Raw genomic sequence first — 26,182 nt, forward strand, 5'->3', positions numbered from 1 at the left:
AGGGGGGGGGGGGGGGTGGCTCTTGGCGCGTAATAAGGGAAGCGTGAAAAATCGTCGAAGCGAATGTATATAATAATTTGGCTCGGACGTCGTTAGATAAATTGATCCAGGCCCCTAATCACGCAATAATCGTCACCAGGGCAGCGACAACCCCATTTCCAGGGGCGGCTCACTCCCGTGCACCTGCCGCCCCCTGTTCGCCCTGCCCGAACTACGAGCCGGCACTTGGCTCCCTTGGGTAGGGGGGGCGGCCGTCTGCGACCCCCCCCGAAATGACCCCTAACGAGCTGACGTACGTAGCTTCGAACCAACGGCGCCCCTGAAGCGAGCGGTGCTTGCGTGTCGCTGAATATGGGGGGGGAGGGGGGCGAAGGGGGTTGGTTGCCTCCTCAAGCGGACTCGATTCCTCCTCGATTCACAAGTCGAGATCCTAATCGTGCTTTGGCCACTTTGTGTCGGAAATTGAGGCTAGTTGCTTAGATCCGTCACGAAAATACGAGACACGAGCCCCTCAGCCTTTTGTCTCTGGTCTCTCGTTCGTCCCCCCTCCCTGAAGTCCCAGGCACTTCTCGCGGACATTGACGGAGATGGGCTTCAATCCGCGCTTCTTAAATTCACGAATTGTTTGGCAGGGCGAGTATTTCGGAAACATCCTGTGCCCCGTTAGAGCAATTAGAAACTCGGAAATCCTTTGGATCCGAAAGCACACAGTTACGTATGCACGAGGACGCTTAGGTCGCATCGATCCCGTAAAAGCTCTTTATGGACACGCTCCTTCTTTTCCACCCTTATCTATTTGTTAACGTTAATGCGATCGGTATTACGTATTTTTTTTTTTTTTTTTTTTTTTTTTACATTTAAACCCGCAAAGTACAGCAGGTGCGGGACGCGTGTGGTCGCACGTTGGTACCACGGGGAACCCATTCCCGCTTCCGTTCTCCAGTTACCATCGCCAGGACACAGGATATAGAGAAACGCGTTTGACAATGTAGAGGGGGGAGTGGCGGGGGGGGTGGACGGAAAACCTATAGTGGGTCAGAACGGACACGCGAGCCATCCATAATGCACGGAGCTGCCCGAGATGCTCGCAGCAGATAAATTCCATAAAAAAGCATCGTAGGGGGGGGTGTAATTCCTGTGGGCTTCCCTTGGTTATTATTCTTTATTTCATTATGAAAATCCAAAATTTCACTTAGCTGCCGTGTAATTTTTTTGTTCTCTATTCCCACACGCGTTCCACGATTGATCACCTGTAATAGTAAGGCAACTCGGACCGGCCGATTTTATCGGTGTCCACGTGAAAGACCCGGGCCGCCACCCTTCGACGGGTAGCTTTTCTATTAGGACCATTATCGACGGGCCGATATCAATTGTGTATCGGACGTCCGAGAAAAGGAAAAAGGCAAAGGGAAGCAGCTACATAATCCATTTCCGCGGAGTTGGTATTCGTGGCCGCAGCCAGGACATATTGATTTCCTCGATACCGGGACACCTACTGGACACTGGCCGTTATCGATCCGTTGAAAAGTTCAGGGCTGTCCAGGAGCCCGAGAATCCTCGGTATATCCGATTCCTAGGGAAAAATTCATTCTTCGTCTCGAATTTACGTCCTTCGCTGCTAGATCAGTCTTGGTCCCCTTTGATGCTGGATGATGATGCGCGTCCCTCGCGTCTTGTAGACGCAGGACTTCTCATTAATTTGGTTTTTACAGAGGCACGCACAACGCGCACCTTCCGCAGGAAGATCCTTGTTACCGGATGTTATCCAGGTTCGAATGCTTTTTTTTCTTTTCTTCCAACTACCGGAAGTTCGTCCCGATCAAAATTCATAATTCCTGTTCGGGTGACGTATTTTTGAAAATTAGGATTTCTCGAGAGCCGTCCTTTCCTCTTGTCTTCTTTTTCCTTCCCGTTCCTCGGATCTTCTTCTTCGTCGAGAATCGCGACTCTTTTCCTACTTTTCCTCTTGGCTTCGCCGATGGGTCCGATCTTCCTCGGGTCGAAGGTCAGCGGAACGATTCGGCGATGGATACGCGATTTCGGATTTTATCATTAGGTACTAACGTTGGTGTTAGATAATCGTGTGCCGTGTGACGAGAGAAGTACGAAATACCTACACGTTTTGGTTTGCTGTTTTGGCGACACTGCAGATTTCTCTCTGTTTTTTTTTTCTTCTTCTTAATTACTCGTACGAGCTAAAAACCACGTGAGAGCATCACGAATTTTTTTTAAACGCTTACCTTGCGCTTACCACTTCTTTTACACACACACACAGGACACCCACACACACGCACCTGTACACTCATCCCACGTCCACCCTGACACACGGGGCTTTTCTCTGGGATATCCTGTCGCAAGGCATTGAAAATCTGGTTTTTTGAAATTGGTTTTTTTTTATAATTTTTTTTTTCACTTTTTTTCTGTAAATCCTTGCGTGACGGCGAACGCGTGATGCATTCGAGATGACCTATATATCTGCTTTTCTGGACTTGGGGTTGCGTATGACGAGTGCTGATTTCCTTTTGATTAGCACGTGGTGCATCGATTGCTCGTTCCTATTGGATGATCAATAAGGAAAAAGTCATTGATTTCAATCGAACGTCAATCCGATAGGTTACACGGTCAAAACCGTATACGATCAATGCGATGCACCAGTGCGCGTTTCCAATTGTCATAGAAGCGCAAGAGCAGTTCTAATAAATTGCAGGTACCCCTAAGAACACCGCACGCATAAATACGCAGGTTGGCGCCCGGAGAAAAGTGATCCCGTAGACACGCAAAAAAAATCATCCCTCTTCTGCTACGGCGAACACACGCAGTCTACCGACTAATTCCGTACGTACGTGTACACGTGTGCGACAATACTCTCGAGAGGGACGTGGAGAAAAGTGCCATGTCGTAAAAAAAAAAAAAAAAAAAAAAAAAAAAAAAAAAAAAAAAAATTATTCCCATCTCGTCGGTATAAGAATAAATCGCGAGGATGCTTTATTATGAAATCGGAAATTGGCGTCGATCTTCGGGCGAAGAGCGAGCGTTTCCAGAGTCGTAAGATAAATGTGTTGCGTGTTTGATTTTGTAGAGCCGAGTCGAAGAGGCTCCAAGTGCCTTCTACCCTGCATCCAGGAATTCGCCTGAACTCGGTATCCTGGCTGCAGACGTAGGAGAGACTGAAAATCCAAAAATTCATCCCTTGTCCCCAGCATCCCCAAGGATCCGAAAGAAAAAGGTCCAACACACGCACACGTACAGTCCTCCCGATCCGCCTCAGTAATTTTCTTTGGAAGTGGCAACGTAACGGGGAGCCCAACGGGACAGCCTCCTGACGATGTACCTTTTGTGTTTCAGAGTGCCACCAGGCTACGTGTACCAGTCGCCGTACTTAGCCGCCGCGGCGCCTGGAAGTCTCATGCCGTTACCGGCGACGCAATTGAGCCACGCGGCGGCCGTTGCTGCGGCCTCGCAATTTTACGAGTACCAGAACGCCGCGGCGGCCGCCGCCACGTATCCGGGAACGTCGTACAACTTCGCCGAAGCCTATCCTTACAGCAGCGCAGCGGCGGCCGGTATGTGTTTGAAAAGCGCCGGGACCCCGGGGGTGCTTCCTCATCGGGCCGATAAGCTCAGCCATGCGCCCTTTCCGACCGTGCTGCGGAGCAACGGTTAGAGAGAGAGAGAGAGAGAGACTCTCGTCATCAATGAATTCTCTTGTAGTCGTTGCCCTGGTTAATTCTTATTTTTTAAAAAATTTTTTATTTTTTTTTTCCTTTGGCTTCTCTTTCCTGTCTTTCTCTCTGTGTCTTCCTGTTTCTCTTCGATTCGCGGGAGGACCGGCGAGATTCTTAAATTTTCATTTCAATCAGACTTTTCATTCCTGCCGGTCTTTCCCGTGTTCTTTTTCTCTTTTTTTTTTGGGTCTCTATCGCTTCCAGCGTATTTCCCGTTCATCGACGTTATCACTTTTAGCACATAATTTATTGATCTGGATGCTAGCCGTAGTTACCGTAGTGTTTTGTGCATGATTGGAAATTTTTTTTTTCTTTTCTTTTATTCGGTCACACGGTACGGAGAGGGACGCTTACACGAAGGCTGTTCTTGCATGAGCGGCTTCATTGTTTTCGTTCGTTTAGAATCGTGGAGGATTTTCGGTAACGGGCTTTTCTTTTTCCTCCAGTCAGAGCCACGTAACGCACGAATAAATAAGGGAACAACTGTTGATTCTGATTTCAGCGAACGCAGCGGCAGCCAGTTACGTGACGCCTTACACGTACGCGACGCTACCCGGAGCTGCTGGGGGTTTGCAGGCGGCGACGGCGGCCGGTGCCTTTCCCGGTCTACCTTATCAGACGACGCCGCAAGAAGCTAGGCTCCAGTAGCGGGGCTTTTAAATGCGACGAAAGCTCAAGGACGGCCGAAGAGGAGGAAGACGAGCGACCGGCAGCGCCGCTCACGCGACGCCCAAGTGACGCGGAGTCAATCGTCGTCGTTCGACCTATTTATAGTCTGATATAATTCTTATTCTTTTCGTTTCCTCCTCGTCCTCGGTACCAACGACGCTCGTCGTCGGGACGACCGTCTCGCGTCGTACGAGTAAACATTTTCCCAGACGAGGAAAACACGTCCTTTCGGCCGATCCGTCACTTTTCTTACATAACCTCTATCTTCCCTAATCTTCCCCCTAGGAGCCAAAATTGGCGCGGAGCGGGACTAACGTGCGCGTTCCCATTTAGCGCGTAGTTACCTCGCATAGCCAATCAGCCCTCCAAAGAAGAGATACTAGTTATACTATTTATAAAGCTGTACGTATCGAATTAGGTATCACGTAAATAAATTTAAACACTAGCTACGTAAGTGTAAGCGTAACATGTAAGATAGTCATTAGGTGACACGTGCACTAAAGCGTAGCACGCGAAGGATAACCGATCTAGCGTTATATTAGAATTTGTTTTTATTGCGAGTACGATGGTGACCGAACATTGCCGAACACTGCCGAACGTCCTGTGCTCGGTATTTTCGGCAGAAGGCGACCCCTCCTCGCTAAAGAGGGACGGAGGGGAGGGTTCGGTTCCAGGACCGACCGTTCCAATCCTTACGAGAGCAGCGCCCGGTGCTCGAGTGTAAAGAGAATTTTGCCAGTCCTGTATACTTGGCTGAGAATGTTCTTTTCTTCGTTTTTTTTTTTTTATATTTCTTCCAGCATCCCCTCGGAAATCGGGCCAATTCGGGCACGTTGCGTCTCTTTTTATTATCGTTATTATGAAAACGATAGAACGACACCGGAGTCGACTCTGGAGAGGTTTCTGAACGTATCCCGGTCATCTGTAGCGACTTAGGAGGGGATCCATGGGGGTGATGGAAAAAAAGAGGAAGAAAAAGGCGCACACGCAAATAAACGAATAGTAATAATATATTGTTATTCTAACCGAAGGTTGCCTTAAGCGCGCTTGAGAAGCGTCACGAAGTGTCTTAAGATTCGGGGCCTTGTTAAGAGAACGTAATTATTTGCTCTTATTACCCCTGTAATTAGATACATCTTACGGCGAGCCAATCTCTATTTCACGAATGAAGTGTCCGGTCGCTGAGGCCACGGCATAATAATTCGAGGATTATCAAGTTTGGGCACAACTTTTGTGCCCGAATCGGTAACTCATGTTATTCATGATAATTGATGTCCAGTTAATGTTTAGGTTATCTTACGTAATACTGGCACGCGCGACCGGAACTTCACAAGGAATTCGTCCACTTTTCTAATTGTGCGGCGCCTTAGAAGCGCGGTGGCTCGGTCGTCGGTTAGAAACTAGTCAGTGAAAGGTCGCGGTGTACAGAGTAGAGTAAAAGAGGAAGGAAAGAGAGAGTGGCGTGAGCAAATGTGTGTGTGAGAGAGAGAGAGAGAGAGAGAGAGAGAGAGAGAGAGAGAGGGGGGGAGAGCGTAGAATGACGAGGGGTCGAAGCTAACGGAATGAGGCTGTCTAGTCCTACAACCCTTAGAGACCTTAGAAGAAGACGTTACTCGATTCGTTAGTGATATATAAGTAGCGATAAATGATAGAAAAATGAAAATTCAAAAAATTAGTACGATCACTTGTTGTATAAATGGTAGAAAGATACAAAAAAAAAAAGAGGAGCTGAAGAAAAACGAGAAAGCTTAGTATTTAAGCACTATCACATAACCCAAGACTTAGGATAATAGGCAGATAAATTAACATTATTATATCATTATCGTCATTATACTATTATTATACTATTATTATTATTATTATTATTATTATTATTATTATTATATTATGCCATTATTTTATTTTATTATTATTGCTATTATATTATTATTATTATTATTATTATTGATCTATTAATTATTATTAATTTTTAATTATTATGTACTTACCACGAGGAGACGGACAACAGATGTTGAAAATGCTCATGGTACTGCGGCTGGTACTTTGCGCACAATAAACAAAGGACTCGCGTATCTTGAGTTTTCTCAAGAAAAAGCAAAAAAAAAAAACGAAAGAAAAAGAAAAGGGATAATCGATACTTCGGTTTCCCGATTGTTTCGCTTATTTCGTTTTTCCTTTTCTTTTGGGACGTCCTATACTCTTAGGATTAATGAATTGTAATATATTACCTGTTATCTTCTACAATTATACTCTGATATATATTAGGTTACGAAAAGAAACAACAAATATATTGTCTTTAAGAGAATTCCCTCGATCGATGCTCCCACGATTGATCCGCCACCGTTTACAAACTTGAAAAAAAAAAAATGCGTCTGTTTTTTGAAACTGCAGCTGAGCAACGTTCGTGGCTGCTAGACGTTCGACGAACTCTGCAACTCTTTGTTTTTCACTGCTAAAGATAATCCTAACGGCCACGTGGGATTAGGACATCGGGCATGCGGCGTCGGTGGCGTCGCGACGTCCAAACAAAACGCAAAGGGCATTACTATCGGCGGAGGATCAAAAATAACTGAGTCGCAGCATCGCGATGCATGTGGCTGCCCTTTGCTCAATTGGAAGAATTGTTACAGCAGCTGCAGCAGCACTGGAGTCAGACCGGAGACGAGCAGGGAGATCGCCAGTGGGCCGATTCTCTTGAAACCAATTTTATTCGGGTACGAAGTACAGTCGGTAATGCTCCGAGGAGAAAGATTACCCGAAGCCTCGCGGCGTCTCCGCCAGATGTCGACAGCGACGCGAACCGAGCTCGCCGCGTCCTTTGAATGACGTACGCCTTATCATTTGACTCGAGGCAGGAGTAGGGAGTATTAGGTACTGCTATAGGCATCACTCAGTTATCCCGCGATTATTCGTGCAATCAAACTCTCTTGAATCGACGTCATTTTTTAGCTACCCGGTATACAAAGGTGACATTAGCGTTACATAGCGATAACCGGGGCGACGGGTCGAAGAGAGGTAGAAGGCGACGAGGGTAGGAAGAGAAAGGGGTGGGCTGAAAAAATTGACCAGGGGCGAGCGAGGACGGATTTTTAGAAAAAATCGGTTTTGAGAAAGTTTATTTTCTTCGAGGTAATTCACTTTTTTTTTCAAACGACAGAAATAGTGAGTGATCCGGAAGGTGCAAGGCCGGAAACTCCATGCAGGAACACGTGGACGGTCGACCGTAACAGAAATTAACTTGCGCAAGTAACGTAAGCCTAATTTTTCACTTGACATATCTAAATCCTCTTCCATCTTCATTCGCGGTCTTATGAATTCTTTGAATATTCGTTTCTCCTCTGAAAGAAAACGCTGCGCTGTTACACGAAGGCGAGAGGAGTCCAGCTCTGATGATTTTAATCCTATTTATCAATGATTTGCCGCTTGTCGCCATTCTCGCCTGCATATCTCGACTTTGTGCTAATTCATCCAAAGTTTATAACACGGATTAGATCTCATCGACAAGTCAGAAAGATCGAGTTCAATTATGCTATCAGTGACTACGGAACGTTTTATCACTTCTCTCATAATAATTGTAGCGTCCCGACGCGACTGTTACCAAACGATACGCGATTGCAAATATTAATAATCATCATTAAAAAATCATCAGATCTGCATCTCGATCGTATAAAACGTCAAAGCCGGTTTTCACGAGTTTCCAAGAATCGACCGATCGACCATTGGTTTCGGCAACAATTAAACGGATGCTGCATCCGCACGTAACTGACGTTACCTGCTCGAATAATTGATCCTCACAATGAGATGACCTGTGCTCAATTTCAATTGCGTAAGCTCGTCTGGGGCACTTCGCTATCTCCCCATCAGAGCTACGCTCCGGCTTTGCTTCCCCTTTACTTTCTCCTTTCTCTCCATCCCAATTTCCACAATTTCCCCACGCAGCGAGCCATCAGCTCCAGCGCGGAGCGCTCGGAGATTATTTCTCTTACAGGTGTCCAAGAATAATGTATTTCGTATCGTATCGATTAGATTGATATCGCGACGCCCGGACGTTCCCGACAATCTTTCGGTTAAAGCGACTTACTGCATCAGTCGAATAGATATAATTTCAGGCGAAGGTAGACACTCGGGTGCCACAATTGCGTTTCCCACCTGAAAAACAGCAAATCCAGGATTTCACGCGTAAAGTAAAACTTCACATCGCCTCTTCGCGCAATTTCGTCGAATTTCCCAGGAAAACCGAAGGACTTTTCCAGCGTTTCGCTTCTCGTGCATCCGTTCGCAGTGTTGCCGATAAAAAACTTGATCTTCGAGTACGCGTCCCACATGCGATACACGAGGCCCCGTGACACATGTGACAGTACGTAATTAACTATCGACGGGTTCTCATTAATTATTTATTATTACCAGAGTCTTTAATATCTTTCGCCGCGACGGGATATTTTCTCGTGTCACGAACTCTGTAGAAAAGTCTTATCGCTATTGTTTTCGTGGTCAGTTCTTCATTGATCAAATACAGCAGCGCCAGTAGGCAGCCCGTGGAAAGAAAGAAATGTTTCGCATAAGCGTCGAGAGTGGCATAGATTCCCAGTAAAAATAAAATTTCCCACATTTCCGACCTGTCGTCGAACCGCCTTCTCACGGTCGTCCGCAAATTCTCTCTCCAGAGCCGAAGAAGCGGTTCCGCCGTTAATTGTGAACAGGACATGAGCGGCGGTAAGGATTGCGGCCTCTGCGGGTTTTATCCACGATGGCTGCGGGCCAGGGCGACGCCGAAGAACTTCATCGCGGTCTACGGTCTCCTGGGCACCATCCAGGCCATGGCCTTCATCTACATAGTGGTCACGTTGACGACCTTGGAGAAGAGATTCAAAATTCCAAGTCGCACCACCGGTAAGTTTAAACATTATTTATCTCATCGATCGAATGTATCAACATCTCTCCTACCGTCTCGGCTTTCCCCCCCTCGCCACCACGATGCCCCTCCTCACTTGGCCCTCCGTCGCAAACGACGATCCCTCTGATCGTGCGTACTGCGAGCGCTTCATTCAGATGCCGAGAACCGTTTCAGTACGTGGAGACTTTGGCCTCCACTACTCTAGCACTTTGGGCCTGTGTGCGTATCTAAGTACAGTGTCGCAACGAGAAGTGAGAAATCTGTCGTTAGAACGAATGCGTAGTTGGTGCTTTAGGCACGAACAAATTACTCGCAGAGTTCTCGAGGAAGCCCACTGGAGACCTAGGAAGGTTTCCTATGTCGAGTACGTGCGCTACGAGCCGGCACAGATATAGCCCGTCTAGAAGAGTTAAGGCTGATCCTCAATAACAGAACGTCGGATGCGACGGTATTGCCAGTGGGCGTCGATGGATTATACGCGTGGAAGGAAAATCGATGGATCAATATTTTCTTTTTTTTACACTGTAAACTTCCTCGGCAAAACAATTCGCGTAACTCGGCATTCGATATCGCAAACCGCAATGTTCATTTTTATTCGATTCCGTTATCCGTTTACGGTTACGTCGTAGGTACTCGAGTTGGTTAATCGATATCGGTCGTCTTTACGTAATTGTCATGTTGTTTATTTATGTTTTTTTTTTTTTTTTCTTGAGGTATCATTCTATCCGGAAATGAAATTTCCCAAATTCTCTCACTCGTACTGACTTACTACGGGGGTTCCGGACATCGTCCAAGATGGATCGCAGTGGGCGTTGCTCTGAGCGCAGCATCCTGTCTGGTCCTGGCTCTTCCGCACGTGATATACGGCCCTGGAAAGGATGCACTGGCTCTCACCAAGGAGTACCTGGACCACACTCTGCTCAATGCAACTGGTACGGATTCCTCGCATATAGCCATCTGTCCCAGGAACAACAATCCGGAGCAGTGCGACGAGAACGCCATGATGGACATAAGCTATCTGCCGAGGCTGCTTGTCTTCGTCTCGCAATTTATATTAGGGATAGGAACGACCCTCTATTACGGATTGGGTCAGACGTACTTGGACGATAATACCAAGAAAAAGAACACACCTATGTTGCTAGGTAAGCAATCGGATCATTTTGTTATCCAGACTTGTTATATTTTTTTAAATAATCCTCTCGTGACTTTGGTCTTCTGTATTATTGGATTATCTATTTTCTCTGATATTTTTCTTTGTTAATCAGTAGATATACAAATAACTCTTTCTTTTTTTTCTCCACTGATCGCTACTTACACGCGAAGATAAAGGAGATACCGTATCTGATATAACAAACTTGGCCCAAAAGCGTATAAGTCAACGTAAACGATATTGTGTTTGTGTTTACTGATTGCTCGTACACACTGTATATCTGTATAGTTGGTTCCCCTGGACTCTGTTGAATTATGATAACATATAAATCTTTCCTATGCTTGCTTGTTCCTTGCTATAGATTTTCATAATTTCAGGATTCACCTTCGCACTGCGCACCATTGGTCCAGCCGTGGGATTCGTCCTGGCGTATGCCTGCCTCAATCTCTATATAGATCCTACTCTTCATCCGGTGATCACGAAGAAGGATCCACGCTGGTTAGGAGCCTGGTGGCTCGGCTGGATAATTCTTGGCGTGACGATGGCCATGTTTGCTGTGCTTATCGCCATGTTTCCCAGAGATTTGTCAAAGCCAAAGGTCACGCAGAAGGTAAGGAAGACAATGGAGAGAGGAGGATTGGAAATTGCAGTGTAAAATTATTTTCAATAATTTATAGATCGACGGCGAGATACCGTTGAAGAATGATCTGGTACCGATGGAAAAGGCTGGTATACAGCAACCGGAAGTTATTTTTCCGGAAACGGTCGAGGAGCAATACGTGCCTACTATGAGAGAATTTCCGACAGCCATCAAAAGAATTCTTACTAATAAATTATTAACGTGTAACAATCTCAGCGGCGTCTTTTATGTCCTGGGCGCTTCGGCGTACATTACGTTCCTGGCCAAGTATCTGGAAGTGCAGTACGGTACATCGGCTGCAGGTGGCACCGTGATAGCAGGTACAGGAACGACAAGGATATTGATAAATTTGTCTGAGGCAGGTCTAACCATCTTGTACCGTGTCCAGGACCAATCTCGCTGATCGGAATGGTACTGGGATTTCTACTGACGGGTCTGTTCATCAGCAAATTCAAACCAGGCCCCAGGAAGCTGCTGGCATGGAACGTCTTTGTGGGCATTTGCTTTGTTATCGGTCAGATCAGTTTCGTATTTCTGGGCTGCACTGTTACGGGGATCCGTGGACTCGATCTCGAGACTATGCAGTGAGTACGTTTTAATTTCTCAACAAGGATCAGGGGAGGGTAGAGGCGGGTGGGGTCTGATGCTAGATGGAACGAAAATTTCGGCTAGGTTTTTCAAAGGATCTTGCTTCCCAGGATCAATCTGACGTCTGGGTGCAATGCTGATTGCGGCTGCGAGGGGACGAAATACGCGCCCGTCTGTCACGAAGCCTCAAGAACGACCTTTTACTCGGCCTGTCATGCCGGCTGCAAGACCATTGTGAACGATAACGAATTTGGAAATTGCTCCTGTTTGCCTATCGTCAAAGTTCCTGGCTCTATGGGTCGTCATCACGATGCTGACTCTGAATTGCGGAGGTTGGCTCAGGATCACAGGCACCAATTGGTACCAGTCGAAGATCCTGGATACGATTCGGTGAAATCGGGACCTTGTGTCGGTGAATGCAAAACACCCTATATACTCTTCATGGTGATCACTTGCTTTATCCAAACTCTGGCCTGCTCTGGGAAGATCGGCAACGTGCTGGTGAATTACAGGAGTGTTGAGAAAAGGGACAAGAGCTTTGCACAGGGCGTAACGCTCATGACCATTTCTCTATTTGCTCTGATACCCGGACCAATAATTTACGGTGCCATCATAGACTCCACGTGCCTCATATGGGAGGAATCTTGCGGGACCAGGGGGAACTGTTGGTTCTATCACAGAGACAATTTCCGAATCTTGGTAAACATCTCGGCTGCTGGTAAGGATTATTTTTTAATTTATTTATAGAGAAAAAGTAATTTACTCCAAGATGGTAACGACACTCTGTCTTCTGCCGTCGCAGGTTTCTCCCTGATTGGGGTCTTGTTCGACGTGTTCGTGTGCTATCTGGTGAAAGACCTAGACCTCTATGGGACCCAGGAGGACGGACGCCGGGAATTCGTTAAGGAGCAGCTTCCGGTGACGTTGCAGAGTAACCGGAAGCAAGAGGTCAACGGGAACGCAAACGTGAACCAGAGGATAGAGCAGAGTCACGGTCACGATCTGCAATCATGATGCACGAACCGGAGACTTTCTTCCGTTTTATCGAAAATATTTGATTTTTATAAATTCCTATAAGATTTCTACTTCTTTCTCTAGGAACAATGGCGACGCCAAATTTTGACAATCATAGGACATGTAACCGATCGCTGTCTCGCTCAGGACACAAGATGCTCGGTGAGACGGCTCGTAGAGTAGCTCGTTTTGTAAATAAAAATTTAACGTTTTTAATAATCCCCAATGCAGTCAGATGATCACGCGTTCTCACTGAGAAACTTTAGTAATTTTTTGGAACCGTTCGATTTCTTTTTTTTTTTTTTATATTTTCCATGCGGCCGATCGAGAACGCTTTCGAGGAAAGTCTTTCTTTGGGCGCAGACGATCCTCCGCAAACAAGGTCTAATGCTCGACGAAGGGGGTGAAGGCCTGACTAAATAAAAATATATAAATTGTTTTATCATCCCTTCTTAGGTCTTGAGTCCTGGGTCGTGGGTCGTGGGTCGTGGGTCGTAGGGGGGTGGCTGCCGCTAAGGGTCGTTTCCGTGACGTTCTTAGGTTTGTATCTGTAGAGCGAACTTCCACCGACTGAAGGGATTACATCAGCAATGGAGAAAAAGGGTAAAGACTCGCGTTTTTGTTTGAGAGCCTTTTAATTTTTAAGCCTCCTAGATTTCCCGTCTAATGAATTCGGCCTCCCGTGACGTCAGCCGGGCCAGGACGCCCAGCGTCTTTATCGATCGTCACGGCTATACCTCCGGAGGATGCGCTTTCCGCATTAAAGGATTAAATACACGTTCCATTCGTTTCTGAGATTCTAATGGAGTCTGCGCAGATCCTTGTTCCCTTCGAATCTCGGTCTTCCTGCATCGAATGATCTTCATAGCCTGGATGATCATTTTCACCGAAGCGTCTGGGGCCAGCATCCTTGTTCCTTGACTCTGATGATCCTTCTAGGATGTATATGTCCTCTTCCGTAAATAAAGCCCTAACCCATCTTCTATCTTCTTTCACATAAACAATTCATCGTCGCTCGTTAACGCCACACGACTTTCCTACCAATCGCAAATTTTGACGACGTGTGTACCCGCGTGCATTGTGTATGACCCTGACCCATCTTTTATACAGAGCTCATCAGTGTTTTCTAAGCTAAAGTACAGTCCAGTCCAGAGCAAGTAAGACTCTGCCGTTAGGTTTCCAATCCGGATGCGATCCGAAGCACCGTGCAAGATGATCAATCATGCTCCTGGAGGAGACTCTCGGCAGGTGGAACTGGGACCAGGTCAAAATAATCATCAGGAATTTGGGATTGTCACTGATCAAAGTATCCGGCGACAGGGAACTTTTGGAACGGAAGTGAGGCAGGAGCCGAGTAAACAGAGCGAAGGTAATCGAAGGAAGATGCGGAAGACGATGATTCGTTCTCCTAACGAAAATGACGAATACTGAATCGTCTGTGTAATAATGATTCTAATCTCCCTCGTCCGGCCTTGCTTCCATTCTGAATGCTGCAACGTAATCTAGCTCGCAAGTGGGTTGCAACATTCAATTTGCTGGGAAAATTTATCAACGTTATAGGTACGGAGAGGTGGTAAGGTCTGCCGTGAGCTATTTCGGTAGGTCTTTTTTAATTGAAATTTTGAATCCTATCGATTCGAGGGCTCTGCTGAAAATTTTTCATTCGTATCTGGTCCAAGATCTGGTTATCTCAGTATCTCGACAGTCTCCCAGTTGTTGAAAATGTAAACAGAGACTCGTTCGAAGATACAAGGTGATATATATATTCGTTGAAAAAGTGTTATTTTGGTAATTCTGAAATTTGGACAAATACGTGTGCATTCGAGTTTGATAAAGACAGAGTGCATCAATTTCGTATAATATACGGTTTTTGTCATTGTAAATTCAAGATGGCCGTTTTTCATCTCGCAGCCTCTTTAAAATGCGTGCAAATAGCAATGAGCTACGGATCGTAAATTAATGAGATTTTCAGATTCCTTACGTCAGAACACTGTCACAACATCGTGATTAGGCGAAAATTTTCGTTTCCACGCTATGAAAGTTTACGGGTGCCAATCATAAATTCGCTCGGACGCTGATAAACTTGATTAAATTGACTATAGGAGTGCATTTGCGATGCACTTGCGATTACAGCCGCGTGCAGCAGACGGGACGGCAAACATTCTCATGGGCACGTAAATATGTACGGAAACACGGAGACTTATAAGTGTATCTAGTAGCGGCATATATGTAGAATTTTCATTATTTTAAAAATTCACAGTTCAATATTTTTTCTCTCATAATTATACATTCTCACGATCAACGCGCTCTCTCGTGCATCCAGTTTCATTTGTGGCTCAAGGAAAGTTTTTTTTTTTTCCAAAAAATAAAATTTTATTGTTCATACCAATGGAGGGGGATGTCGCCACCGAAGCACTTGACTTTAAGAACATAGTTACACTGAAATTATATGGATTATTTAGAATATTTATGGCGGCACTTTATCTCGTCTAACTTTTTCGTCTTCTTAGACATATTTATCATAAGGGCAAACAACAAAACGCCGAGCCATTGAATTCTTAATAAAGTCTACAGAATACCTGAAGTCACCCAGGTCTCGTATACGTTTCCACGAGGTCGTATTCAACGTGTATCTTTGAGATCTAACGAGTAGAAAATGAAAAAATCTCTGACTTGCATCTTCCTAATCTCATTCTTGGAAACAGTAAAAGACAATTGAACGTGCTTTATATTAGGCTCAATATAAATCTTTGATATTGCAAGGTGACAAATAATAAGGGTGCGAAAGAGTGCGCTTAGAGGCTCAGGTTAATATTCTAGATGGGCTTTATATACATATACGGTGATTAAATGAAATAATGAAGAAGAAAGCATCTGAAAACCTACGAAGCCAATGTATACGAGATATATCGCGGTTGGAAGTTTGTCCGAGGACAAAATGAAATTCCAGCAATTAGCCAGCAGCTATTAGCGAAGCCATTTGGTGTGCCATTAGCAATACGGGAATAAACGGAAGAGTTTACACGTACGAGAGCCGAGTGGTCGGACTGTGTGGGTATGTGTACGTGGACCGTCCCTATTAAATCATAATGGGTTCACAATGTGAGCAGCTACACAGCCGGCTAGAGTAAGCTTGGAGCATCGCCGAGTCTAAACCCACCGACATAAGTTTATACTAAACCGTAGGATGTGTCGGAAAAAGAAAAATTGAAGAAAAATATTATCAGCCCCAAAGATTCGTTTTGGAGTCTTTTTCCAAGGGGTAGTTCTTGTCGAAGATATGCACGATACGATATGAGCTTTGTCACAGAGGCCGAGACAAATAAAATGGATGATAATGAAAAATAAGGTAGGCTTAATGTTTGGCTTATGTAATTACGCATGGACGTCCTTGCGGATTTGAACGTGCATTTTAAATAGCGACTGCTATCGCGATCGGGCAAACCGAAAGCTGGAATAAAATGCGCGGGTGGCTGTGTAACGCATAGGAACCGGTCGACAAAGAGACTCACGACTCTTGATAACGGAAGATATCTCGTGTTGATATATAGACGTACCCTGAACCTAGGCCGCGTCATAGTTCGTCTTCGGAGCCTAAAGTGGGGGCGAGATCTAAGAAGTTGAGTACGTCTTGTTACCGACAAGACGGCCTCTCAGTTGGGAAAGAATATTTGTCGTTTTCGGACGCGAATCGATTTCACGAAGAAATTGGAACACACTCAAACATTGCTGGCAGAGATAGCGATTACCGATAGCGGCCGCGCGAAGCGTCACTTGGGAATCTTTACTGGTATCGGGAGAGAAAAATTATCTTGGGCAAAGGATGTCGTTCTGTTGACATTCGATCACTCGCGTCTTGGTGCGTCTCGATCGGTTGGTTTTCTTTTTATTTTTTCATCTCTTTTCCCAACGGGGGAAGATCGATAAATAATCGTTCGCTGCCCCCGAGAAATCTAGACGATCGATTCCGCTTTCAGTGAATGTATGGAAAATTTTGTCCGACTATCGTGATCAGTGTATCGTCTTAGGAAGATGACGAAGATGCGATCATTTGTTATTTGAGGAAGGAAAGGAAAAAAAAAAAAAAAAAAATTAAGATCCACAGTGATATTTTGATCCAGGTGGAGATTACGGTACGACGATGACTTGGTGTCGATAAATCCTCGAATATGCTGCTGTGCGAACGTTGACAGGATCTCGAGGAGACTGGAGCAGACTCTGTACTTTCCTGATAGAGAAGAAGGAACGGATCTGCGCGAGCGGATCGAAAAGTTTAAAGGACATTCGCTCCAATAGAGGCCGCCGAGTTAAGGACAATGAAGAATTCGAATAACTCGAATCACGAGAAGAATGGTCCAGAGAGCTTGAAACTCTTGAGGGTACCGTCGACGCCGGCAACGACGCCAACGACGTCCGCGACGCCGACCACGCCGACCCGAGGACTCGAGGAAGTCTTCAAGGACCTGCCCATCACCGACGACACAACCTGCGGCATATGGTGTTTCAAAGGACCGACGCTTCAGAGATTGGCAAATAAGAAGGCTTACGTATTTCTCTATGGCGTCTTGGGCTGCATATTTTCCGCGAGTTACGCCTACTTCAACGGCACCATCACCACCATAGAGAAGAGATTCAAGATCCCGTCGAAGACCACTGGTAAGTCTGGAGGAAATGGTGATTCGTCAATCGCAGAGTCCAGGACTGGATGAACCATTGTTTATTTCTCTCTCTCTCTCTCTCTCTCTCTCTCTCTCTCTCTGTTTTTCACGTCATTCCCCATAGGAGTTATTACCGTGGGTAATGACATCTCTCAGCTTTTCGCATCGGTGGTGATATCCTACTATGCCGGAAGAGGACACAGGCCCAGATGGATCGCCGCTGGAATCTACACGGTGAGTCTATCGACACGTATCTCAAGAACTAGCGGCGCGGTTGCCTGCTCGTCTCTTAATTAAATTAGGAAGCGTTAAAACCGTAGCTAAGCTCATTCACGCCTCTCTAGATAGTCCGCTCTTCGTCTGCTTTGCTAGCTTCATTCACTGGACCGGCGAACGAACGATCACTGCTTCCTCGCCTTGACACCTTTATCAGAGAGACCTTATCAATACCTTATTCTTCCTTCCTTCGTCGACAGGTTGTCCTCTTCTGTTGTCTGAACATGTTGCCACACTTTTTGTACGGCCCTGGCGAGGACGCGATGCTGCTGACCAAGGAGTACGGATCGAAACATCAGGAATCGACAAACTTGACGTTCATACCGGACAAGCAGAGAAAATTCTTGTGTCTGGGTAAAGAGGGACGCGAGAAAGAGTGCGAGGATCCTGAAGAAAATTTCGCACCTCAAGTTCTCCTCTTTATCGCCCAGCTGGTTTCCGGCGTGGGTGGATCTCTGTATTACACGCTCGGAGTCTCGTACATGGATGACAACATACAAAAATCAAAGACCCCAGCTCTGATAAGTTTTTCATACTTTTTGAGAATGTTGGGACCCGCCATTGGCTACGGGCTGGCCTCGTTTGCACTGAAGTTCTACATAAGTCCCACCCTGACGCCAACCATAACCACGCAGGATCCAAGGTGGCTGGGCGCCTGGTGGATAGGCTGGATAATCCTGGCGATATTGCTCTTCGTCTTTGCCAGCGTGATCGCCCTGTTTCCGAAGACCCTGCCGCGTGCGGCAGCCCGGCGGGTCTTGGCGATCGAGAGAAGCAAATCAAATTCCAGCTTCAAAGGCGAGAATCCGGAACCGGAACTACCAGCCTCTCTCTCCGACATGTTCACGACCTTCAAGAGACTCCTCGCCAACACCACCCTCATGTGCAACAATCTGGCCACCGTATTTTATTTTATGGGCTCCATGCCCTATTGGATATTCATGCCAAAGTACATCGAGACTCAGTACAAGCAGTCGGCCTCGGTCTCGTCCCTTATCACAGGCACGGTGGGCCTCGTCTTCAGTGCCTTTGGAATTCTACTCTCGGGACTGATAATCTCCAAGTACAAACCAAAAGCCAGATACTTGGCAGCCTGGAACGTTATGGTCGGTGCAATTTCAGTAATGGGCATGGTGTCCTATGCGTTTCTTGGATGCTCCGCAAATGACAATCAGATGTCAGTGCAGCCGAACGGTGTACTCAAGACGGAACTCCCGTGCAACAAGCACTGCCTCTGCGATTACGTTACCTACAATCCAGTGTGTTCGGAAGAAGGTCAAACCTTCATATCTGCCTGCCATGCAGGTTGTCGAAGTATGAAGGTGCGCCTTAGAGCTTTCTTCGTATTTTTATCGATTTCGTATTTATCACTTTCGATCGGTCAATGAAGTCGTTATCATTTTTATCACCAGGTAACCACCAATGGCAGTAAAATATATACGGACTGCAGTTGCGTAAACCCTAAACCCTCTCAAGTTCTCGCCATGATCAGCAACCACAGCAGCCACATCGGCTCCACGGAATTTCCCTCCGAATTGGGCAGCTCGCTGCAGAGTTCAGGCACTGCGATTCCCGGCGCCTGTCCCGTCGACTGTATGCACAAGTTCTACGTCTTCCTCGCGGTGGTTTGTCTCCTCAAGTTCAGCGGGGCAACCGGAAGAGCCTCGAACTTCCTCGTTTCCGTAAGGTGCGTCGACGAGAAGGACAAGACTGTGGCTATAGGCTTCGGCCTGACCATCATGAGTCTCTTCGCCTTCATTCCGTCTCCTATACTCTTTGGATTTATACTCGGTGAGTAGTAGCGCCTTTCACTCCAAAGAGGCGTTTAATGATTTTCAAAATATTTGACTAACATCTTCTTTATCGCACGCAGATAAGACTTGTCTGGTATGGGGAAAGACGTGCTCCGGCACGGGAAACTGTTGGCTTTATAATGGAGAATCTCTGAGATACCTGCTGAACTTCACGGCAGCCAGTAAGATACTATTTTGACATTAATTATCATTTGGATTTATTGAACTTACGACCGCTTCTAGTTCGTAACACTTTCTGCGCTTCTTCAGGCTTCGTAACCGTTGGCACGTTGTTCGATGTCGGAGTGTGGTATTACGTAAAAGACGTGAAGATCTTCGACGAGGACGTCGAGCTGGAGGACATTGCCGAGGAACCCGGTGATGCATTGTGATTCCCAGTGGAATTGGATCCTGGGGATCACTTTGTCAAAGAGAAGCAGAAACATGAAGAACGGTGTGGAGAGGCAGGTCGGATAACGTGGGAGAAGAAGAGGAGGTCAAAAAGAGAGAAAAATAGGGGCGCCAAATAAATACTTTTCAAGTACCTTAAGCATCTTCTTAGATATTTAGAATTGATTGTCGTTCGATTACTGCACTTGGCCCAGGACGTGTTTCTGGCCGGAAATACCTTTTTTACGATTTAGTCTATTATCGATACGTCGGTGCTACCTGCGACCAAACGATTATATTTATCCGATGGGATCATTTTTAAAGAGGAGTCTCTTCGAGGTCAAGGCATTCGTTATTGCAGCGTGGCGCTAGGTGTAGCCGTCTTAGATGGACAGTATTAACGGCGGAGTAAAATTTTATTGAATAAATATAAAACTATATCACTATACGTTCAGATTGTACTATGGATCGCGAGTCTTTCTCGCGCAATTACATTGGATCCCTATTAAAGTGTCCCATTCAAAAATCGGTGTTCAGTGGAGGAGGTCGGTCCCGTGAACTTCCAGAGTTCAGACTCTCTTGGGACTTCAATATGGATGACGGACTCAACGGAAGAGGAGTACCTGTTCCTTCGACATCCGGTAAGCTACCGAAACCAGATGACGTTTGGCCTCTTGATGGAGGTCTTACTGGCAAGGCTGGAACTTCCGGTTCAGCTACGACGTCTTCCAAATGATAACTTACGTTCCCACCGAGCGATTCTATCGACGATCGTGCAACGTTCAGGTCATCCTGACTCGCCCCGTAGACTGGCATTGTTATTTGAATGCTTTGTATCTCTACAGTGGGTTCCGGGGAATTCGTTGGACTCTCCGCAATCGGTATTCCAACCTCATTGAAGTCTCCTGTCAGGCGGTACGGTTCTGAATTTTTAAGAAGACCGTTTGGCTTCTTCTTCCTTGTATATTCAAAACTATTCGTCAATGAGAACCCATCTTGGTTTCTGATGTCGGATTCGGGTGGACCTTCGTGAACAGGACTCAGGGAATCTGAGCTTAACAAGGAGTTTGGTTTAGGTGACGATCTAGGATTTCCATAGTCGTCAGGATTGGGAAATGCTTTTCCTGTCACAGGGAATGACGCTATCCCAACATTGTTTAGGACGGGATCAAACTCTTTGCTCTTTACTCTGCGTCTGGATCTTGGTCCTACACTACTCAAGTCACTCTCCACGTCCGAATCTAATTCCAGCGGTTTGTATGCTATTTTGGGACTGGAATTTTTCTCTTCGTTACCCTCGTCGCTTGAGCTATCAAGCTCGTCTGCAGATTCGACATTTTTTTCTTCCACGACGGATAAGCTCTTGAGAGGTAGACTGGTCTCGTTCCTACGATCACCAGGTCCCAGAGGTCCATACTTCAGAGGTTGGTTGGACGAGTCTGGGGGATTTTCAGCTTCTTGGGCTGCTGGTTCTTGCGTAGGTTCAGAATTATCTTCTTGTTCCTCATCGATATGGTTTACCGTATCGCCTGCACATCAAAATCTGCTAATATCTCAAAGATGAATGTAATAACTATTAAAAACCCATGCTTACTGGACTTGCTACCGGAAGGTCCTGCTACTGGATCCAATAAAGGCACTGTTTGCGTGCTCGATAGTTCCTTCATCTCGCTATTCTCTCTCTCCCCCAGGGAATTACTGTAAAGCCTCAGCTTGCGGCTCCAGTACCAAACTAGAATCTGAAATATGGCCCCGACTGACAGCAGGAACGCTGTCAAGTAGCACATGTAGTCCCCGAAAGTTTTGGTATCGTGCAAGTGACACAAGGCACCCTGAGAACCCCAGTGCTTGCAAGTGAGAGCAGCAATCTTGTGGTAGAGTAATCTTCCCGGTACGAAAACGACTATGGCAACCCAGGTCATCCAGAACCCAATCATCAACGCCTTGTCCTGGACGTAGACTGATCTCAGATTGATCAGCAGGTGCCCGACCATACTGGAGGCTACTAAAGTATATGCTAGAATAGTGCCAACCTGAAGAAAGGGAATAGTCAGAATCGTTCGTTAAATATCTCGTGGAAATTTCATACCTGATAGACTATTAAGCCAATTCGGCAACTGCTCGAGTTACAAGGACCATCGCTGGCTTGAGTATTTCCCAAACCTGTCATCTCCTCGACGCAGCTGCATCCTCCATAGACTTTCTCGTTGTTCACGTAAGAACTCACAGTGCACCCTGCGTGACAGGCACTGTAGAACGTGAATTTCCCGTTGCTGTCGCAAACTGGACGGAAGTCTGCCTCGCGAGAGCAATGACAATTCTTGTTGCAGTACTTCAGCAAGTAGATGCTGCGCGGACAAATTCGTGAAAATTTATCAATTTTATGGGTCACAGCTTTTTTTTACTGCTTAGGTACGTTTAAGGTTCATTCACTTACGATCCTTTACGTTCGCCGACTATCGATGGTTTGTTACAAGTTGCATATGCCAGTGCAAATATTAACGTTGACGCCACGATCGTCACCATCACGTTATATCCTGCCAAGTATCGTGGTCCTGGCTTTTTCCCGGATATTATGAATCCAGACACGATCACTACGATGCCGATGAGAATGGGCTTGATCATTGCTGAAAGAATTTTTTGCCGTAGAAGACACTTGGAAGAGAGACGAATTTATGAAATTTTCAAATAGAATATCGAAAGATCAATACTTGTGACCATTCGTGAAGTCCAAGGATCGCCGAAGCCTAAAAGGATCCCGTTTGGCCTTGGTAAGTAAAATCGAGATTCCAAAAAGATGTTCTCGAACATCATGAAGTTCATAATAGCTGTTAAGCAAAACATTGCTCCCAAGATATTACATATAACGATGTTATTGGTCATTAGTCTTAGGATCGATGGAAGGAAGCTGGTACTTCCTACTTTCGTATTCAGGGATTTCTGGGAAGATCTACGGGATTGTCCAGCCATGTCCAGAATGGATGCTGCGGCCGAATCGACAACCTTTTATAAAATTTTTAAGATTAACATAATTTTTAAGAAATATTGAAAGTTGGCCAATCGTTAAGGATACCTCGGATATCAATCTTCTTGGGAATATCGATAAGAATATTCCGGGAATTGCTAACGCGAATGCCAAGATAGGCCATCCTAACCACCAGGCACCAATCTGCTCCTGAGAAGATTCTATGATATTAAAATTCTCGGCATCTATCCTGTGAGAAAAAAATATCTTTTTTTTTTCCAAATACCATACAAAAATAATATCGTATGACTCACCGAAGACACAACCAGGCTAGAAGGAGTCCCAAGAGATATCCAAAAATCCTCGAAGACAAGACAAGACCAATGAATCCAGCTACGCGGGATTTTCTCGTGTTGTCGTCCAAATATGAAATTCCAAGAGCATAAAAAGCCACACTAGCCATCCCAGATAAAAATTGTATCAGGATCAAGAGTCCAAGAGTGAAGTAACAAGTGTCACTTTTCTCAATGACGATTCTCGGAAACTCCACATAGCACAGCTCAGGACTATCCTCTGATGGGTTCAAAATAATCGTCGATAGAGATTAACTTGAATTTAGTCCTGATAAAATCAAAGATCCACCTACCGGAATACAAAGACATGTGCGTGACATTTTCAGTTTCCTCAATGATCCTGACGTGATGCGTCAAGTGAGGAATTATCATAGACAAGAATCCTGCACACTGGATGAGAACCAGAGCCCCGGTCCATGCGGCCCTATGAATTCTGTCACCCCAGTAAGCCACTGTAACTCCAACAACGAACGGAGTAATTTCCGAGACGACCAGAATCCAATCTGTGAGAAGCAGAAAAGTTTTATAAAAACTTCCTACTCGAGCAAGCTTTTCTGAAAATATTAAAATCCGCCATCACCTATAAGGTAGGGGTCGATCTGGAATCTTCTGGCCAACGTGGGCCCAGTCAAGTATAGATACGCCTGTGCCGCAGCCTGGATAAGTCCGATCCAAAATAAAAGTGTAACGAAGAAAGATCTTGTTGCGAACTTTGCCAATTTCGGACAACGCAATTGCGCGCAGCCACAATCCATTGATTTGTTCGGAATCGGATTGGCTGGTCCTGATAAACCACCCTCGACTTCCGATCTAACCACTTCTTGAGGTCCAATAGACATTTTCCTACCTACGATAGAGAAGGCTTTAACTAATTATAATTTTTTTACACAATATATATTATTGAATATTTTTGAAAAATATATGTTTACCCGAACGAGTATCGTATCTATGAGTCATTATTCATTAATCAATCGCCCCCCCCCTTCTCCCACTACACACTATGACGAATTAGAACATGAAACTTATACCAGGAATCTTCACACATTTTTCCCACGTAACAAGACGATCCCACGAAAAACGAAGATTTTTCAATTTCAACCCAGGAAGTAGCAAACAGAGACAATTAACAAAGCTTCACCTGTCACAAAAGCCCAGCGACTGACTCATCGAGTTAGTTTGACTCACAGTTAGTTCAGTTAGTAACCGATCGATTCCCAGCGAGCGGTAGTGAATATCGTCAGACGCGTCTTCGACGATTGAACGATCAGCCAGCGACGATTATCCGTTCACATGTAAAAGTACGAGAAGAGTTGTAGCCATCGTGAAATACCGTGTGAGAGAAGCGTGCAAGTCCTGCGTGAGGTAAGACTCGGTCGATGCAACGTGTAGATACCAAGAGGCGCGGTACTATGAGTCCGTGTGTTATCTCGCAAGAGATACGGTTAGTGAGATATCTTTCGATAAAGCATACCATGGCATATGAAGCTATAGCAGGCGATACGAGAGACTGGGACAAGGCGTGGGGCGATTGGTGGAAAATCGGCTACAGGGGAAATGGCTAGTCAGCGTAAGGCCAGGCTCACAAGGCGGCAGTGGTACACGGGCAGGTGGAACGTAGAAACGTTCCATTACACGGAACGGCGTCTCGCGTCAGGCTCCTTCTAGTTGGCGCTATCGCCTACATCTGGCTCCTTGGCGAATCTTGGCAATTTAAAAAGGAATCGGTGCCCATGGTAGGTGTAACGCCCGAAGGAGTTACCTTAAGCACACTTAAGTCTGCACGCTAAGAAAATGACGAATGCCAATTAGCATATGAAAGCCCAGGCTCTCCTGGACTCGGTAGAATCGGCTACGTGTAGCCTCGGAACGCTTGGCAGGGCGATCACGTTTTTGAATATTAAGAACGGGATTACACCCTGGGGCTTAACGTGCGAAATGTAGTCCGGCGCGCCAGGGAAAAAATCACCCTTAAGACCCCCCGAGGAGAGGCTCGTGTTCCGTTCCTCGTCTTCTTGCTGGGTTAGACTTTGGTTCTCGTAGTGGAACCGTCTCAGCCACTGGTACCGGTAGAACCAGGAGAACCAAGGAGCCTCCTTGCCATTGGTATCACGGGTCATAATATTCCCGGGGATGTAATATCATTCCACTTTACGTCATCGTCCTGGAGGGTAGATGAATTAAAAAATATTTGACGCCTTTTCGAAAATTCTTGAGACCCGATTCACGGAAGCGAGCGTCTGGGTGGTTATACTTTGTAAATGGGATTCTGCCTTATGGGAGGGTCAAGAGGGACAGGGGGTGGAAGCAATTGTAAGAGCCGGAACGTGGCGCCCTGCCAACCCGGTTGGCAGTTCCGGGTTTGGGCTGGTTGAGCCTGTTGGTACAGCTCGGGCAAGGACCCACAGACTCTCATCTCTGCAGGACGATGAAATATATCTGCGTAGGAGGATGCAGGCTTTCCATTAGCAGAGTAAGTGACCAGCGCCCGCATTTTCTTTGATGTTGGTTAATTTACTAATAACATCAACCCCCGGGCTCCGCCACCCCTCCGCCCCTCTTGCTGCTTCTCCTCCGCGTTCTCCTCTCCCGCCACCTCCCCCATTCGTCAACCCCCTCGCTAACTCTACCTCCGCGAATTTGCCCTCTAAATATTTGTATCGCCAACGTATCGACTTGACGTCGCGTGTAACGGGTTTTATTATTATTCAAGGGATCCGATGTAATAAGGTCAAAACTTACGGGGACGAAGCATCTGGTTTTCGTAATCAGCACTGCCTATTAGCCGGCCTATAGTTTCTAGCAGGGTAAATGTCCTTCGGTACGGTCGGGTTTCGCAATTCAAAAAAGATTCGAGTCCTCGAATACGTGTCTACGGAGTTTGCCATTGAGGGTTGAAATCACGATGGGGTCTTAGAAAAGATCGTTCGAGGGAGAGAGATCTTAGCAAGGGATTATATCGAATTAAGTAGATGCAGGGGTGGAACGCGTGGCCCCGTAACACTTAATTTTTCCCTCGATTTTTTAATCTCCCGGTAAATATCGTACCGCCCCCTTCCCCCCCCCTGTT

General features: G+C 46.0%; 4 protein-coding genes across 11 annotated transcripts in view; 3 read left to right on the forward strand and 1 right to left on the reverse strand.

The window, feature by feature from the left end:
* Positions 1–6,699, forward strand: part of LOC107274500 (RNA-binding protein 24-A) — a 17,043-nt gene extending 10,344 nt beyond the window's left edge. The window contains exons 5-7 of one of the 2 annotated variants that reach the window (XM_015753712.2): positions 1,713–1,769; positions 3,346–3,563; positions 4,228–6,699. In XM_015753712.2, the coding sequence (XP_015609198.1) occupies positions 1,713–1,769; positions 3,346–3,563; positions 4,228–4,373 (421 nt within the window). In that variant the 3' untranslated portion in view covers positions 4,374–6,699. The remainder of the gene's footprint in view (positions 1–1,712; positions 1,770–3,345; positions 3,564–4,227) is intronic. The other variant, XM_015753713.2, reaches the window with a different exon arrangement.
* Positions 6,700–7,278: 579 nt separating this feature from the next.
* LOC107274505 (solute carrier organic anion transporter family member 5A1) lies at positions 7,279–12,899 on the forward strand. 3 transcript variants are annotated; one of them, XM_015753721.2, is made up of 8 exons: positions 7,279–7,645; positions 9,059–9,284; positions 10,002–10,430; positions 10,816–11,048; positions 11,116–11,398; positions 11,467–11,662; positions 11,777–12,384; positions 12,469–12,899. In XM_015753721.2, exons 2-8 carry the CDS (start codon positions 9,098–9,100, stop codon positions 12,678–12,680), a joined length of 2,148 nt encoding a protein of 715 aa, XP_015609207.1. In that variant the 5' UTR covers positions 7,279–7,645; positions 9,059–9,097; the 3' UTR covers positions 12,681–12,899. The 3 variants fall into 3 exon arrangements, with proteins under 3 accessions (XP_015609207.1, XP_024947505.1, XP_015609208.1); XM_025091737.1 differs by having other exon boundaries at positions 7,306–7,360; XM_015753722.2 differs by lacking the exon at positions 7,279–7,645 and having other exon boundaries at positions 7,695–9,284.
* Positions 12,900–15,296: 2,397 nt separating this feature from the next.
* Positions 15,297–20,245, forward strand: LOC107274503 (solute carrier organic anion transporter family member 2A1). 4 transcript variants are annotated; one of them, XM_015753717.2, is made up of 7 exons: positions 15,297–16,029; positions 16,802–17,336; positions 17,463–17,572; positions 17,815–18,936; positions 19,027–19,405; positions 19,488–19,589; positions 19,678–20,245. In XM_015753717.2, the coding sequence occupies exons 2-7, from the start codon at positions 16,997–16,999 to the stop codon at positions 19,797–19,799; spliced, it is 2,175 nt and encodes a 724-aa protein (XP_015609203.1). In that variant the 5' UTR covers positions 15,297–16,029; positions 16,802–16,996; the 3' UTR covers positions 19,800–20,245. The 4 variants fall into 4 exon arrangements, with proteins under 4 accessions (XP_015609203.1, XP_015609202.1, XP_015609204.1 ...); XM_015753716.2 differs by lacking the exon at positions 15,297–16,029 and adding an exon at positions 16,166–16,553 and having other exon boundaries at positions 16,658–17,336; XM_015753718.2 differs by lacking the exon at positions 15,297–16,029 and adding an exon at positions 16,166–16,553.
* A 7-nt stretch (positions 20,246–20,252) lies between these two features.
* On the reverse strand, positions 20,253–24,547 carry LOC107274501 (solute carrier organic anion transporter family member 1A5). Of its 2 annotated transcripts, none has more exons than XM_015753715.2 (10): positions 24,446–24,547; positions 23,696–23,962; positions 23,409–23,618; positions 23,077–23,335; positions 22,871–23,012; positions 22,509–22,800; positions 22,235–22,424; positions 21,887–22,145; positions 21,392–21,830; positions 20,253–21,326 (listed from the first exon to the last, which is right to left on the reverse strand). In XM_015753715.2, exons 2-10 carry the CDS (start codon positions 23,952–23,954, stop codon positions 20,317–20,319), a joined length of 3,060 nt encoding a protein of 1,019 aa, XP_015609201.1. In that variant the 5' UTR covers positions 23,955–23,962; positions 24,446–24,547; the 3' UTR covers positions 20,253–20,316. The 2 variants fall into 2 exon arrangements, with proteins under 2 accessions (XP_015609201.1, XP_015609200.1); XM_015753714.2 differs by having other exon boundaries at positions 24,301–24,537.
* Positions 24,548–26,182: the final 1,635 nt, after the last annotated feature.

The sequence above is a fragment of the Cephus cinctus genome, unplaced genomic scaffold, assembly GCF_000341935.2.
Source record: "Cephus cinctus unplaced genomic scaffold, Ccin1 Ccin1_scaffold3202, whole genome shotgun sequence".
NCBI lineage: Eukaryota > Metazoa > Arthropoda > Insecta > Hymenoptera > Cephidae > Cephus > Cephus cinctus.

Excerpts from the sequence above, each read along its gene's own strand:
- LOC107274503 (XM_015753717.2), top strand. The coding sequence starts at position 16,997 with ATGAAGAATTCGAATAACTCGAATCACGAGAAGAATGGTCCAGAGAGC. Across the intron at positions 17,573-17,814 it reads TCGCCGCTGGAATCTACACG|GTTGTCCTCTTCTGTTGTCT; the intron begins GTGAGTCTATCG and ends CTTCGTCGACAG. Across the intron at positions 18,937-19,026 it reads CAGGTTGTCGAAGTATGAAG|GTAACCACCAATGGCAGTAA; the intron begins GTGCGCCTTAGA and ends TTTTATCACCAG.
- LOC107274501 (XM_015753715.2), bottom strand. The coding sequence starts at position 23,954 with ATGTCTATTGGACCTCAAGAAGTGGTTAGATCGGAAGTCGAGGGTGGT. Across the intron at positions 23,619-23,695 it reads GATCGACCCCTACCTTATAG|ATTGGATTCTGGTCGTCTCG; the intron begins GTGATGGCGGAT and ends TGCTTCTCACAG. Across the intron at positions 22,146-22,234 it reads GTCGGCGAACGTAAAGGATC|CATCTACTTGCTGAAGTACT; the intron begins GTAAGTGAATGA and ends TTGTCCGCGCAG.
- LOC107274505 (XM_015753721.2), top strand. The coding sequence starts at position 9,098 with ATGAGCGGCGGTAAGGATTGCGGCCTCTGCGGGTTTTATCCACGATGG. Across the intron at positions 9,285-10,001 it reads AATTCCAAGTCGCACCACCG|GTATCATTCTATCCGGAAAT; the intron begins GTAAGTTTAAAC and ends TTTTTTCTTGAG. Across the intron at positions 11,663-11,776 it reads CTCGATCTCGAGACTATGCA|GATCAATCTGACGTCTGGGT; the intron begins GTGAGTACGTTT and ends CTTGCTTCCCAG.